Raw genomic sequence first — 17,103 nt, 5'->3', positions numbered from 1 at the left:
AGGGTCAGTGGACCTCACCCAACCTTTGTAGTACAATATATAGAATTCGTATTTGATTTCGTCTCTAGGAGTACTACACTATAAATCTACACTCTCAATCTAAACTTAAGTTTTTAGCCTACTAAAACCCAACACAAAAATATATCAGCCCGTCTTATCAGGCCCAATAAATGGTTTCTAATCAATGTCATTGCAATAATGTAATTTCTCACTCTTACGCGTATGGAAGTGTGTCCCAATAAATTATATGTTGTCCTCTTTCATAATTATAGCAGTAGATAAAAGAATTGAATATTTTCGTCATTGTGTCATTGAGTAGGAACAAAAGTTTTATTCAATATTTCAATTTTACCAACTAAGTTGGCCATTTATCAAATACTACTACTACAAAGCCGCGCCATATTATTATTTGACTAACCAAGCAATGAATAAGTGTATCAGCTGTCGAATTTCATTAAATACCTAATTAATTCCTACCACCTAACTAACTCACACCAACTAACTAACCGACCAATATCTTTTCACCATACTTAAATTAGCCTCATCCACAAATTAAATACTACTTTTAGTCATTTATTTAGAAAGCCTCATCTGCAATAATTGACATTTTCTTAGAACCAAATACTACTCCTCCGTTCCGACGCAGTAGATTCATTTCATTTTCATAACGCGTTTTAGAAAAATGAGTATAATAAATAGTTAAAATAGAGAGAAAGTAAAATAAAAGCTAAAATATTATAGATATAACTTTTATCAATATATCTTTTACTTTATTCTCTCTTCACTTTAACTGTTTATGTACTCCTTCCGTCCCAGAAAAATTGTCCCATTTCTTTTTTTCATACTTATTTTGCAAAAATAATAATAAATAGTTAAAGTAAGAGAAAGTGAAGTAAAAGAGAGAATAATGTAGAGAATGGTCTTACCTACATTATTCTTTCTCTTATTTTACTCTCTTTCAACTTTACCTATTTATTATTTTTTTTGCAAAATAAGTGCAAAAAAATGAACTGAGACAATCTTTCTGGGACGGAGGGAGTATAATTTTTCAAAATGAATGCTCAAAATGAAACGCCTCTACTATAGAGAGATGAAGGAATGAAGGAAGTATTATGTGTTGATGGTGGATTCTACAATCATCGAACGAGTACTTTGTATGATGCTAACATAAAACGACAGTCCACACGAGCAGCTAGTTAATTAGAAATTCACAATGAATTATAGTTTAATTAAATGTTTTTAGTATTAATTAGTAATTAAAGTTTATTAATTGCCAAATAGAATGCAATAATAATATAGTTGAATTAAATTTATTCCGAGAAGAAGATCTGCACGATGTGGCCTATGTAAAGGAAAGTAGTTTGTGGAATTCTTAAAGTCTCTTATCTTATTTTTTTTAATATTTTCATATGTCGCTATTTCTAATAATGGATACTTTCAAGTTGATGTAAAACATACACATCACTACGATAGATACCATTGTATGTAATTATTTCATCGATTTCGATCATATATATAAATTTTTGGTCGACATATTACTGAATGATTGCAGCATTTAGGTTCAATTCTTAGTTCCTTACTAGTACTACTTATTTATTTATTTATTTATCTCTTATTCGATTATTTACGTGCTTGTTCACGAATTTTATACTACATTTCTCATTTTTCACGATATATTCATTCTCACTAAATTTACCTATTATCTTAAATATGTAATACAACCTATTTATAATTTTGTTGATCGGTGATTGATGGTGGGAATAAGCACAGTGCAAATCCAATTCAAGATTAAGTGAAAATGAATTTTTGAAAAAATGAAAAATAAGAACAAGAATATAAAATCAATAAGCCAAAAATAAACGAATAAATATAAGAATTCCACACTCTTATCAGGTGTAACATTTAGTAATCGTGTAAATTGATGTATTCCCATAGAATTTTTAATATATTGTATTATGCTTGGGTTTCTCATACAATGTATTATTTGTCGGAATCGCAGCGGAATATCTATTCTAGATGATTGTTTGCTCATATAATAAATCAATTCATGCATTTAATCATATACAACGTGCCGTAGAGTTCATGAACTGAATTCAGTCATTACTTTAATTTTGTCGTATAAACTTGATCTCAATCATGGGTCTTCTGATCTGTTCCCTCGACTCAAAATTGACCTTCGAGCCGGCAAAATTTATCAATTCCTCAAGCTCCGGACAAGAATTGAAGACAGAGAAACCTAGGGAAAAACCCTAGAAATTTTAAAAAATCTCAGGGAGGGAGAGAGAGAGAGGCGTGATCATGCGCTCAACTCTCTCTCTCTTTTTTTTTAGGCTTGTCCCCTTTTATATGAAGTCATTTGTTGGTCAGATCAGGGAATCTAGGATGGACTGGACTTGGGCCACAATTTAGCTGGTTCCTTGATTTAATTTAAGCTCAAACTTAAATATTAGTATCATCCATTAAATATATAATACTGACTGCCCCTCCAAACCAAATTTATGAGTAATTTGGCATTTCCTCTTTAAATATATCATTTTCCGTGTTGAAGATAGAAATATCCATATAATATTCGAGTCTGCTATCTACATATATTTTCCCAAGAGTGACCCTGTTTAGAAATTCCTTTTTATTCATGAAATAAATTCCATATTGGCCAGGTTCAGAATAAAACTTCTCCTAAACACCTCTTGAGGATATTATCAATCTGTACTCTCCTAGCACATGTTGCATTGCAATAACACTACTAGCACCTCCTAGATAATAATGATCACTACCCATATCAAGATTCTTGGGTAACGAAAGATCCTCACTATTTGATGAGTCAAAGTAGTTCTCAAATTTTATTGTACAATGTTATGTCAACAATGGTTAAGAAACGATCGACCAAGATCTTGTCTTTCAGTAAATAGCATAAAAAACTTATCTCATAGTTGAAATCATTCAGTGCTATACCACATTAACGTTATCATTTTCTAAGGTAAGGAAATATTGACTGACGTCGCAACCTTTCACGATAGATGGTCAAAAGTTGTGAAATTGTTTTCCTTCTACAAGAACCGACAAGCTGCCTACTATGAACGCCGCTCACTTGTCAAGTATGCAGAAGCCTTAGACTCATTTTGCATATCCTATGCAAAACACATTGAAAAAAAATATTCATTCTCATAAATATGATTAAAAATAAGTAAAGAGTTTATTACATGTACATTCATTCCAAAACATGTTTTTTTACTTTATACAAACTCTAACATCACGTGCCATTTATATAAGGAAAAGTGGAAAACTACTAATAAATATATTCCTATTACTCTTCCTCGATATTCATTGAGGTTTTACAATATGCTAATTAAGTTTGTAATATATTTCCACTGTCCCATAATAGATGTCACATTTTTTTTTTTCCCATAAAACATGTTATACTTTTTATATTGAAAAAAATTTCCTCTCACATTAAATTAATATATTATTTCTTCTCTCCATTTAACACACAAAATATATCTACTAAAATTTCTTGTCATCTATTATTGGACACAGAGACTAATATATTGATTGATTTTGTAATATATGTTGGTGGAATTTCTAATACATACTGATTCAGTTTCTACTATATGCTAACTGGATATCTAATATATGCTGATTGGCTTTATAACATATTCAGATTGAAATTTCAATATATTCTAAATGGATTTTGAGGGACAATTTTCAGTTTAACGTGCCTCTGGATATATTTTTGTAATATTTGAGCAAATCATTTTGTCAATTTTCTACACTATATTGATTGTGAAGTTTGATGTAAAATTAATACAGTCAACACAACCATAACTTAGAATCAAAATATCTATAACATACAATCAACATATTCACAATCAATATTCAAATACATATATTCCGTGTTGTTTCATTTTCAATTTTACCTCTCCGCTTGAATATATATTAAAATAGAGATTCTGCCACCTAATTTGGACCATCCACTAGTTAAATTTGATGACCTATGTATGATCATTCATGGTTAAATTTTGAGGGACAATTTTCAGTTTAACGTGCCTCTGGATATATTTTTGGAATATTTGAGCAAATCATTTTGTCAATTTTCTACTACCATTTAGCGCGATGACCATTGATATGCAAAATTAGTTCTATCTATTAGTAGGACTGTAGGAGGGATATTTTGGGGGAAAAAAAAACCTTTCACTGTTAAGAGATGTAACAAAATCAAGCCTCTATTTTCAATTTAAGAGCATCCACGGTCGGCTAGCCGATTCGCGTCGCTAGCCGAACCATTGCAGTCGGCCAGCGGCGAATCGGCGTAAAAATCGGTGTGGGCTAGCCGATTAGAGGGCGCTGGCCGCCATTGTGGCGTGCCGATCGGCCAACGCCAATTTTCGTTTTTTTTTTTAAATATTTTTTTTGAAAATCTATATATACGCGATTTTAGTTTCATTTTCATTTGCACCACTTGTTTTAACGAGTTTTCTCTCTCTCTAAATTTCTGTACAAGAGCAACATCGAGGGATGAGTAACGCGGGTGGTAGCGGTGGTGGTGTGGTAGTGGTGGGGATGCTGAGGAGTACGAACGGCAGATGAACGAGGCTATTATTGGAATCTATGCCCGGTCAATGGACTTTGACCAATTATAATTTCAACGAGACATTTAATTTTGTAAAATTAAATGATATAGCGTCGATCTACGTTCGGAGTAGATGACCGTGGTATATTTATTTTCTCAAATCCAATTCCCGGTGAATGAGAAATAATTATTTAAAGTTGTGCAAAAATTGCAAACTTAATGAGCTATGAGAGGAGATTAGGGAATAATTAAGAGAGTTAATTATCACACATTGAAAGTTTCAACCTTATTAAACTAGTACTATTTAATAAAAAGGATTATTACATGTAATAATTATAGTGGACTAAGATGGGCTGTAAGAGCCCACACGCGCGCGCACGCGCGCGCCGCCCGCCCCGCCGCGAGCCGCGTGCCGCGAGCCGCGAGCCCGAGCCCGCGCCAGCGCCCGCGCCCGTGCTCGTGCTCGTGCCCGTGCCCTTGTCCTTGTCCTTGTCCTTGGATCTTGGCAATTGGTCTTTGGGTGGTCTTTGGGCTGTTCTTTGGGTCTGGTCGTGGGCTTGGTGCTTGGGCCTAGTTGCGGGCTTAGCCCAAGTCTAGTGGGTCTAGTTCTTTTTAGACCACCACCGTTTCCACGTCAGTATGACGCGGTAAGCCAACGTGGCTGACACGTGATAGTCCACGTCGTGAATGAATCTAGAAGCTTCTAGACTCAGCCTCTCTAGCTCTGAGCACGTAACGCCCGAACGTTACAGCTCGTAACCGACGACCGTTACGGTCTACCATTAATGACGGCCATTATGGCCGTTGACCCCCTGCAGTGGACTGAGCCTATAAATAGGCTAGTCATTCTAGCATTCTCTACATCAGAAAACTAGAATACACTCTGCATCATACACTCTATTCTCCCTCTGCATTGTTCTTCTGTCGAAGCTCTGCCCTCTCCTCCATCCAGTTCGCCGGAGCTCTGCTGATAGCGGTGCTGCTTCATCAGAGACGTAGCCGTTTTATCTTTGGGGACGAAACGCCAATCCAAAGAGCACTACCAGGGCGTATCTCGTCTTGCGGAAAGAGGCCTCCTCGACTCGGCTATTTCCTTTTACGGTTCATTAGTTTCGAATTTTCCGTTGTAATTTTCGTTTCAGTTCTTCTTGTATTCCTTCTTGTAATCCCTAAATCTCCAACAATCGCAAGACGAGATAACTTGCTTTTGAAGGGATCTGGACCTAAAACTGAACCTAAACCTTTCGAAACTATAATCACCTTTGCTGGAGATGTCGACTGAATCCAACACCGCCGCTGCCACCAATCCGGCCACCACCGCCGCCATCATCTCCTCCACCATGGCGAACACCGGACCAATCCCCACAATGGTCCCTACCCCTGGGTTCACCTCTTCGTCTACCTTGTCATGGGGGTTTACGAACCCCTTTGGGCCCACTGTTGGATCATCCTCTAGTGGGTCGGTTGGTTCCACTTTTAGTGGTTCCTTCGGATCCTTCAATGGATCGAGTGTTGGGGCCTTCGGGTCCAACACGGGTACCGGTTCCTTCGGATCTGGTACGACCATGGCGGGCTCTACGCCCAACATGAATGGTGGGGGCTCTATGCCCAACCATGTTGTTGGCTCCTTCGGGGGCAACGGAATTGGTTCCTTCCAAGGACCAAGTGCGGCACCTTTGGCACCAAGAATGATGCCACCCGCCGAAAAACCACCTAAGTTTGGAGGAGCTGACTTCAAGAGGTGGTACCAAAAGATGTTGTTCTACTTGACAACATTGGGCATCGCCAACTTCCTCACGGAGAACGAGCCGCCTGCGCCAAGTGATCAAGAGACAAGTGTTGAGGTCATGGCGGACTATGAAGCATGGCGCAAAGGAGATTATCTTTGTAAAAATTTTATTCTAAGTGCATTAGATGATAGTTTGTACAATGTATACTCCCTTATAACCACATCAAAAGAGATGTGGGAAAGCCTAGAAAAGAAGTATAGTGTAGACAATGCTGCCGGTACGGAACATGTTGTAGTATCCAAGTTCATGGACTACAAAATGGTCGACTCTAGACCGGTCATGGAACAAGTTCAAGAGTTCCAAATGATCATCCACGGACTCCTGGCTGAAGGGATGAATTTGCCCGACAACTTTGTGCGGTGCATACTCATTGAGAAGCTTCCTCCTAGTTGGAAGGACTTCAAGCACTATCTCAAGCACAAGCGAAAGAAGATGAGTCTTGAAGACTTGATCGTGAAGCTGCGCATTGAAGCGGATGTGCGCAAGATCGATCAAAAGGCTAAGGGCTTTAGCCCACTTGACGCCAAAGCCAACTTGTTGGAGCTGGGCGGACCCTCCAACAAACGCTCCCGCCCAAATCAGAAAGACAAAGGGAAGGGAAAGCAGCCTGCAAAGAAATTTGAAGGCGAGTGCTACAAGTGTGGCAAAGTTGGCCACTTTGCCAAAGACTGCCGCAGCAAGAAGAAGAAGCCGGCAGCCCACGTCGTTGAGAAAGACTTCAAGGACTGGAATGAAGATGACCTCGTTGCCGTGGTCACTGAAGAAGTCAACATTGTTGACAACAAGGGCGGTTGGTACATCGACACCGGCGCCACTGCTCATGTTTGCTCCGATAGGAGCAAGTTTGCCTCCTACACTGCTGTTGAAGGGAGGAAGATCAACATGGGGAATCAAGCATCGTCCGAGGTCCTCGGCATTGGCAATGTGATACTCATGATGACATCTGGAGTCACGATCACATTGAAGGATGTACTACATGTCCCGGACATCCGCAAGAACCTAGTGTCAGGATCAATACTAGTTAATAAGGGGTTTAAACTTGTATTCGAGTCTGATAGGTTTGTCTTGTACAAGTTTGGGAAGTCCCTCGGAAAAGGTTATATAACCGACGGACTTTTCAAGCTTAGTGTGGCTACGCGCCTTGTTCCAAAGCCTTTGGCTAACAATAATAATAAAGCATCTACTTCCTCTTATTTGACCGAGTCTTCAAATTTGTGGCATTGTAGATTGGGACATGTAAATTCAAAAGCCGTAAAAAGATTAGTAAATTTAGATTTACTAAAGGCAATTGAAGTAGATACCCAAGACAAATGTGAAATATGTCTTGAGGCAAAAATGACTAAGTTACCGTTTCACTCAGTTGAACGAAAAACAAAACCCCTTGAATTAATTCACACAGATGTATGTGATTTAAAGATGGTGCAAACTAGAGGTGGTAAAAAGTACTTTATCACTTTTATAGATGATTGCACAAGATATTGCTATATTTATCTTTTAAGAAGTAAAGATGAAGCAATCGAAGCGTTCAAAAATTATAAGAACGAAGTTGAGAATCAACTTGGTTGTAAAATCAAAGCGATTCGAAGTGATAGAGGAGGCGAGTATGTAGCCCCGTTTGAGGAGTTATGCAACGCAAGTGGTATAATTCATCAAACAACTGCTCCATACTCACCACAATCTAATGGTGTAGCGGAACGCAAAAATCGAACTCTAAAAGAGATGATGAATGCGTTACTACTAAGTTCAGGATTACCCCAGAACATGTGGGGGGAGGCTATTTTGACAGCCAACTATATCCTAAACAAAATTCCACTCAAAGGAAAAGATATCACTCCTTATGAATTGTGGAAAGGTAGGAAACCATCCTACAAATACCTCAAAGTGTGGGGGTGTTTGGCCAAGGTGATGGTTCCCCCGCCCAAAGAAGTTACAATTGGCCCTAAAACAGTCGATTGTATCTTCATTGGATATGCACTTAACAGTAGTGCATATAGATTTGTTGTTCACAAGTCTGAAATATCGACTATTACAGTAGGAACAACAATCGAGTCAAGGAATGCCGTATTTCTCGAAAATACATTTCCTTGCAAGGACAAAGAAGAAGTCCCAATCAATTCTGAGATAAGAATTGAAGATGAGGCCACTAGTTCTAAATCCGCGGATGAAGAGCCTAAATCGCGCAAGCGAGTGAGGCATGATCCAAGTGATGCAGTACTAAGACGTGGTAGTAGGGTCAGAACACCAAAAACGTTTGGTCCTGACTACATCGCTTTTATGTTGGATGAAGAGCCAACGTCAATAAAAGTAGCATTCGGTGGCCCAGGCGGGTTACATTGGAGAGAAGCTGTTCAAAGTGAAATTGATTCAATTTTGCTAAACCACACTTGGGTGTTGGTTGATTTGCCCGAAGGTGCCAAACCTTTAGGGTGCAAATGGGCGCTTAAAAGAAAATTTAAGGCCGATGGAACAGTGGATAAGTATAAAGCCCGTTTGGTTGTAAAGGGTTTTAAACAAAAGGAAGGACATGACTTCTTCGATACCTATTCACCTGTAACGAGGATTACATCTATCCGAGTGCTTCTCGCGATTGCTGCATTGCACAATCTTGAGATTCATCAAATGGATGTTAAGACTGCGTTTCTAAATGGTGAACTAGAGGATGAAATCTATATGGAACAACCCGAAGGGTTTGTAGTGCCCGGACAAGAGAAGAAGGTATGCAAACTGGTTAAGTCCCTCTATGGATTAAAACAAGCGCCGTTGCAATGACACTTGAAGTTTGATAATGTGATGTTATCAAATGGGTTTAAAATCAACGAGTGTGACAAATGTGTCTATATTAAGAGCACTAATAATGGGTACGTTATAGTGTGTCTCTACGTTGATGACATGTTAATCATGGGGAGTACCACTCAAGTGATTAACGAGACAAAAGTCATGTTAAAGAGAAACTTTGACATGAAAGACATGGGTCTAGCCGATGTAATTCTTGGAATGAAAATTCTAAGAACATCCGATGGAATCATCTTAACCCAATCTCATTATGTTGAGAAAATATTGAAGAAATTCAATGCCTATGATGGCGCGCCGATTAAGACTCCAATTGAACTCAATGTTCACTTGAGCAAAAACAAGGGCGAACCCGTTGCACAAGAAGAATATGCACGGGTCATTGGGTGCATTATGTACTTAACTAATTGCACTCGACCGGACATTGCCTGTGCCGTGAACAAGTTGAGTCGCTACACGAGTAATCCAAGCAAAGAGCATTGGAGAGCTCTGGTAAGGGTTTTGAGATATCTAAAACATACTCAAAATCATGGGCTACACTTTTCGAGATACCCCCCGGTACTTGAAGGGTACTGTGATGCGAATTGGATATCCGACAATAAGGACTCACTTTCAACAAGTGGATACGTCTTTACTATTGGGGGTGGTGCTGTCTCGTGGAAATCCACGAAACAGACATGTATAGCCCGTTCAACTATGGAATCAGAATTCATAGCTTTAGATAAAGCTGGGGAAGAAGCCGAATGGCTTAAGAACTTCCTTGAGGATATTCCAGGTTGGTGCAAGCCAGTGCCTCCAGTGTTGATTCACTGTGATAGCCAAGCCGCTATCGGGAGGGCAAATAATGGCTTCTATAACGGTAAGTCTCGACACATTCGTCGACGACATAATACCGTAAGACATTTGATCACAACAGGCGTGATTACCATTGACTATGTGAAGTCAATAGATAATCTAGCGGATCCGCTAACCAAAGGGTTAAACCGTGATCAGATGAATAAGTTGCTAGAGGGAATGGGTTTGAAATCCACAAACTAAAGAATTGTCATAGTGGTAACCCAACCATGATGACTGGAGATCCCAAGAACTTGGTTCAATGGGAAAACTAAGCTATGAGAGTTCGTGAGAAACACTCATCGATATCTATTCCCTAGAGAGCAAGAGAGTGTTTGAAAACTTGCCTTGTGGTGAGGATAAGTCTATGACTTTTAATGATTTCTAAGGATCTCAAGGAGATTGAGTTCTCAAAGAGACCGAGTAGGGCAAGATACTTGAGTAGAAATCACATATGTAAGTGTGAAGTGTGGCCGCTTCAAATTACACACTTATGAATCCAAAGTGGTGTCCAAGGCCGCAAAGGACACAAAACGTGAGAACGGATGAGGTTGAGGTGTTTAAGTGTTAACACCATTGTCTCGGTGCACGCCGTGGGGGACTAGTTCAAAGCATCGCGCTACTAGGCCGCCTGTGTATCCGATGGCGTTGACTATGGAAGGTTCAAAGCTAAAAGCTACCTATCCTTATGCTTATATACCTCTCGAGGGTTGAGCTTGTGTCTGCATGCATTTGCATTTGGCTATTTCCACTCATGTGGGGGATTGTTGGAATCTATGCCCGGTCAATGGACTTTAACCAATTATAATTTCAACGAGACATTTAATTTTGTAAAATTAAATGATATAGCGTCGATCTACGTTCGGAGTAGATGACCGTGGTATATTTATTTTCTCAAATCCGATTCCCGGTGAGTGAGAAATAATTATTTAAAGTTGTGCAAAAATTGCAAACTTAATGAGCTATGAGAGGAGATTAGGGAATAATTAAGAGAGTTAATTATCCCACATTGAAAGTTTCAACCTTATTAAACTAGTATTTAATAAGAAGGATTATTACATGTAATAATTATAGTGGACTAAGATGGGCTGTGAGAGCCCACACGCGCGCGCCGCCCGCCCCGCCGCGAGCCGCGTGCCGCGAGCCCGAGCCCGCGCCGGCGCCCGTGCTCGTGCTCGTGCCCGTGCCCGTGCCCTTGTCCTTGTCCTTGGACTTGGACTTGGATCTTGGCAATTGGTCCGTACCGTGCCCGTGCCCGTGCCCTTGTCCTTGTCCTTGTCCTTGTCCTTGGACTTGGATCTTGACAATTGGTCTTTGGGTGGTCTTTGGGCTGTTCTTTGGGCCTGGTCGTGGGCTTGGTGCTTGGGCCTAGTTGCGGGCTTAGCCCAAGTCTAGTGGGTCTAGTTCTTTTTAGACCACCACCGTTTCCACGTCAGCGAGCCAAGCGGGATGCCACCTCGTCAGTATGACGCGGTAAGCCAACGTGGCTGACACGTGATAGTCCACATCGTGAATGAATCTAGAAGCTTCTAGACTTAGCCTCTCTAGCTCTGAGCACGTAACGCCCGAACGTTACAGCTCGTAACCGACGATCGTTACGGTCTACCATTAATGACGGCCATTATGGTCGTTGACCCCCTGCAGTGGACTGAGCCTATAAATAGGCTAGCCATTCTAGCATTCTCTACATCAGAAAACTAGAATACACTCTGCATCATACACTCTCTTCTCCCTCTGCATTGTTCTTCTGTCGAAGCTCTGCCCTCTCCTCCATCCAGTTCGCCGGAGCTCTGCTGATAGCGGTGCTGCTTCATCAGAGACGTAGCCGTTTTATCTTTGGGGACGAAACGCCAATCCGAAGAGCACTACCGGGGCGTATCTCGTCTTGCGGAAAGAGGCCTCCTCGACTCGGCTATTTCCTTTTACGGTTCATTAGTTTCAAATTTTCCGTTGTAATTTTCGTTCAGTTCTTCTGGTATTCCTTCTTGTAATCCCTAAATCTCCAACAGCTATGGAGGCCTACATGAACCGCGAGATGGAGCGGTACATGCGAAGGGTGGAACAGCAGGCGGTACCTCGCCCTCCACTGGTTGTCCACCGCCGAGCAGTGATTGATCGGGATCACGTAGCTGCACATCAGCGCCTATATGACGACTACTTCGCTCCGGACCCGCGGTTTCTAGTAACCATGTTCAGGCGGCGTTTTAGAATGTGCAGGGGGTTGTTTATGCGTATCGTTTACGCTTTGGAGCGTCGATATCTTTATTTCTGCTTCAGGCACGATGCGGCATGCAGACCCGGCCACACCCCTATCCAAAAGTGCACGGCGGCAATCAGGCAGTTGGCCTACGGAGGCGCGACAGACATGTGGGATGAGTACCTCCACATCGGTGAGACGACTTCTCTGCAATGTCTGAAGTTTTTCTGTCAGGGCGTGATTCAAATTTTCGGTGAGGAGTACCTTCGAAGCCCTACCCCCTAAGATTGTCAGAATCTGATGCAGATGCACGAGGAGCAGCATGGGTTCCCCGAGATGTTAGGCAGCATAGATTGTATGCATTGGGAGTGGAAGAACTGTCCGACTGCCTGGAAGGGGACCTACACGACCGGCTACAAGTCAAAGAATCCCACAATGATCCTCGAGGCCGTAGCTGATTACCGGTTGTGGATCTGGTATGCGTATTTTGGGGTAGCCGGGTCGAACAACGACCTCAACGTTCTCAACTCGTCGCCCCTCTTCAACGAGAAGTGTCAGGGCATCGGTCCAGCCGTCTCATTTGTGGCCAACGGCAACCGGCATGATATGGGCTACTACTTGGCGGATGAGATATACCCTAGGTGGCCTGTCTTTGTGAAGACAATCAGGCACGCGGCAGATGACAAGAAGGCCTACTTTGCGGAACGATAGGAGTCGGCGCGCAAGGATGTGGAGCGCGCATTTGGTGTGCTCCAGTTTCGATGGGCGGCAATTAAGGATCCAACGCGTTTGTGGGATGTCAAATGCGTTTCCCAAATAATGTACGTCTGCATTATCATGCACAACATGATCGTCGAAGACGAAGGCGTACAACTGACTAGTTGGGCCAATGACGATGAAGCCGATCCAAGCCACGGAACGGCCACCCCTAGCGTACGACATGGGATACCTCTCGATGAAGTCGGCCGCCTCAAGGAATATGCCGACATGCGCCAAGTGGATGCTCATATTCAACTCTAAAAGGATATAATTGAAGAGTTGTGGGCACGGAAGACTGCACGCCGATAGTTTTTTTTCTTTATTTTGTAATTTATTTTTTTAAATGAATGTAATTTTTTTAATGCAATTAATGAATTTTCCCGTATATGTCTCGTAAATTTAATTCCGCAATTTAATCGTAAATTTAATTCCGTAAATGTAGTTTTTTTTTAATTATTTTTATTGCGGCTGGCCTATGGCTGACCTAAATCTAATGTGACAGGTGAATTTTTAGTGCTGCTGACGTGACAGAAAGAAAGAATAGCTGACCAATGGCTGATCTATTTCTATCGTGGATACTCTAAGGAGTATACACCATAAAAAGTATGTAACAAAATCAAGCTACTGTTTTCACTTTAATAAAAGTCATAACTCATAACACACACCATAAAAAGCCAAATATTTCAAGCCTCTTGGATTGTAGGAAATTTCAATTTAATCGTATTTAAAAATAATTGCGGCTAAAAAAACAAACGCGTGAGTCTGAGCGGATGCCAACTCTCAATAAAACGTTTTTGAACACGCATTTGACGTCCGAACTTGCGCGTCCACCTCAAAAATACACTCATTTCTATTTCATCTCTTTGTAGTACTATATCAATGTCACTATTTCACCTAAAAATATAAATACTTGTAGCTGTGTGTTTTTTGATCGGATGCTAATTTAAATGCAACTAGCATTATTAGATCAGAAATTATTAAATTCCGACCATCAAGTGAATTCAACAAATTATTCTAAAAATAGTTATTTTGTGCACACTATTTAATGCCAAAGTGACAAATCTCATAACCACTGCCCAAAAGTTTTATTCTTAGTTAAAAATTAATACTCCATAATAAATGCATCACAATTAGACATCGCTTAAAATTTAAATATCAAAGTTAAGATCCCACATGGTGATAAGCTGATAATGGTCTCATACGATAGATTATTGTTATATTATAATTTCAGAAAAATAGGTATATTTAGAAAAGAGAGTTAGTTGAATCTTTATCAACATTTATATAATCTTAAGACTTCTTAAAATGTTGCGAATGATTAAACGACTTTTAGCATAATTGGCTTGATTATAGAAATTAAATTGAAACAATATTGAGACGCGTATAATATATAAATGCTCTCATTGTATTGACTTTTCTACAAACAAACACAACTCTGCAATTGAGTCAACTAATATTCCACACCCCAAAATCGGAACTCGAAACGTAATCCGTTGGCGAATTGCGGTGGTTTTTGTCGCGAATGGCGATAGCTGACCGTCGCCACAACAAGTGGCTGATTTGCCCTCTCTGGCGCTCATCGGCGTCTCCTCCTTCTCCATCTTCCACTCAGAATCTTCAACCTCAGTCGCAGAATCATCATAATAGTCACCAAAACGGCGTCGCCTCGGCCAACGCCCGCTCCTCCTCTACGGTCTCCTCTGTCGCCAGATCGCTCATCCCTGGGCGGCGGAGGCTCCGCCTCGATCCTTCCAGCAAACTTTACTTCCCCTGTGAGTTGCGGTTGACTCTGTTTCACTTCTCAAGTTTGATTTTGAATGAGAATTTTGTTTTGATTTGATTGATTGATTCGCGGTTTCCGTTATTCTCTCTCTGTTTAACTCTAATTGAACTAATTTGAATGCTGAAGACGAACCGGGGAAGCAGGGGAGGAGCGCTGTTCGGATTAAGAATTCCAGCAAGTCTCACGTTGCTTTCAAGGTAATTTTGGCCTGGTTTTGATCATTCCAATTTTACTTGAAATTCCGTAAAATTTAGTGTCGATTGTGCTATTGTTGGATGAGATACGGCTTGCATATTGCTTAGTTATTTAGTTCATTTCGTCTGAAATAAGATTATCGAACCTTCAATACTCGTATTTACTTTATTGTTCGTTGGCATCGCATACTCATCGTGTTCGTGTTGGCCTCTGAATGTCAATGATATGCAATATCTGTGTGTGATCTAATGATGTAAAAGTGGCTTGACAAACTCTTTTTTCTCCATTAGTTTCAAACTACTGCACCGAAAAGTTGTTATATGCGACCGCCTGGAGGCATCCTTGCTCCTGGAGAAGGCCTAATAGCTACTGGTAACTTTTGTGGTCCTTCATTGCTATATAGGTGGACAATATCAATTTCAATTGGAATTGAAAGAGCAGAAAAGCTTTCTTATGGTTTCCTTGTGCAACTTGATACTTGTATCTAAGATAAATTTTCCGTGGCAGTATTCAAGTTTATGGAGCTTCCTGAAAACAATGAAAAGAATCAGAAGCGCAAAGTTAAGTTCAAAATCATGAGTCTTAAGGTGAAACAAGGAATAGATTATGTGCCTGAACTGGTAAGTCTTATAGTATCATTACATTTTGTGATGTAGTACTATGGGTATCATTACATTTTGTGATGTAGTACTATGGGTATCATTACATTTTGTGATGTAGTACTAATATTGTGTTTCATTGTGAAGATTTAATTTTAAGGGATGGAGTTCAAACTTCAAAGGACTCCAGTTTACATCATGGTCCATGGTGATTAAAAAACTCAAAGTGGAATTGGGTGTTACAAGTTACAACTTACATGATTAGAGATTTCATTACAACACGAATTCATGCAAACAACCATATACATACATTGAACCATAAATCCAAATCTTTCAATCAGAGGTGGTGCAGTTTGTCTGGAAGGTTAATTTAGCTAAGCACTTAGGTTTAACAGATGAGAGACCATAAAATGCAAATGTATTCTTTTATCTAGTAGGGTTATAATATTGCACTTAGGAGTATCACTAACTGTCTAGTGCATTAGAAACCCCCTCGTCTCATATTTGGCTAGTTTTCTCAATTTATTTGCATAAGTTCAGTTTAATCTGTAGCATTGGCAAATCCTAGATCTTTTTAACTTGCAATTTGAGATTTTTGTGCAGTTTGAAGAGCAAAGGGATGAAGTGATAGTTGAGCGTGTGATGCAGGTGGTTTTCCTAGATCCAGAGCGCCCCAATCCTGTAAGCATTAATAAATGAAAGCCTTGTTATCTTTCCGTTGTTTAAGACCATGACATTATGCATGATATAGGCACTTGATAAGCTAAAGCGCCAATTGGCTGAGGCTGATGCTGCAACAGAGACCCGCAAAAAGCCCCCAGCAGATGCAGGTCCAAAAGTGATAGGCGAAGGTCTTGTTATAGACGAATGGGTGAGTTGTTATTGTATACTTATGTTGCCATATCACCATGAAAAAAAAGTTCCATGTATCACAAGGCTGTAGAATCCCTTCTAACTCTTCTGCTCATCTATCTCTCTCAGAAAGAACGAAGGGAGAAATATCTTGCTAGGCAGCAAGTTGAAGCAGTAGACTCGATGTGATTTTTGCTAATTTTCATTTGATGTCTGATCGATTTTTCTGTCCGGTGGAAGTTGTGCACGACTGAGGAAGTTCTCAATGCGTAGGGTAAAAGTAAAATAATGGCTATGTAATTGTATGTGAGATAAAATGTATGTAATAGGTTTGGTCCCTGTGTTTGTTTCATGTAAATATCTTCTAGTGTTGGCAGAAATTAAAATTTCCATTCTTACGCAATAAGCACGAATTGTTATATAAACATAAAGCCTTACATTAATCCTAAATCTTCTTGAAAAATAAATGTTGTAGCGTATAATGTGTAATGTATGTCTTCTTCTTTCCTCTCCCACTCCCAAACGACATTATAAAAAACCTCTTTCTTATGAAGCAATACTTTGGAAATTTTGCAATCATTTTGTATAGAAATTAACCAAATAAGGAATAGTTAGAATAACCACTCCCAAAAGATGGAAATACATATCTTTAAACTTGTTCCTGTATTTAGGAAAAATAAGATAAAAATAGAGTTAGAAACTAATAGTATGAAAGCAATCTAACCACCATCCATGCA

General features: G+C 40.1%; 1 protein-coding gene across 1 annotated transcript; it reads left to right on the top strand.

Annotated features, from left to right (window-relative positions):
* The first annotated feature begins 14,343 nt into the window (after window positions 1-14,343).
* LOC125194358 (vesicle-associated protein 4-1-like) lies at window positions 14,344-16,772 on the top strand. Its single transcript, XM_048092533.2, has 7 exons — window positions 14,344-14,709; window positions 14,847-14,917; window positions 15,206-15,287; window positions 15,423-15,535; window positions 16,118-16,195; window positions 16,266-16,385; window positions 16,496-16,772. Exons 1-7 carry the CDS (start codon window positions 14,460-14,462, stop codon window positions 16,553-16,555), a joined length of 774 nt encoding a protein of 257 aa, XP_047948490.1. The 5' UTR covers window positions 14,344-14,459; the 3' UTR covers window positions 16,556-16,772.
* The last annotated feature ends 331 nt before the right edge of the window (window positions 16,773-17,103 follow it).

This window comes from Salvia hispanica, chromosome 4 (assembly GCF_029641045.1).
Source record: "Salvia hispanica isolate PSC_SH4W2 chromosome 4, Shi_PSC_v1, whole genome shotgun sequence".
Classification (NCBI taxonomy): domain Eukaryota; kingdom Viridiplantae; phylum Streptophyta; class Magnoliopsida; order Lamiales; family Lamiaceae; genus Salvia; species Salvia hispanica.
This window is presented reverse-complemented; position numbering and strand designations above follow the sequence as displayed.

Bases quoted from the DNA above. Each gene is read 5' to 3' on its own strand.
- LOC125194358 (XM_048092533.2), top strand. From the start codon at position 14,460: ATGGCGATAGCTGACCGTCGCCACAACAAGTGGCTGATTTGCCCTCTC. The intron at 14,918-15,205 runs GTAATTTTGGCC...TTTCTCCATTAG, and splicing joins AGTCTCACGTTGCTTTCAAG to TTTCAAACTACTGCACCGAA. The intron at 15,536-16,117 runs GTAAGTCTTATA...ATTTTTGTGCAG, and splicing joins TAGATTATGTGCCTGAACTG to TTTGAAGAGCAAAGGGATGA.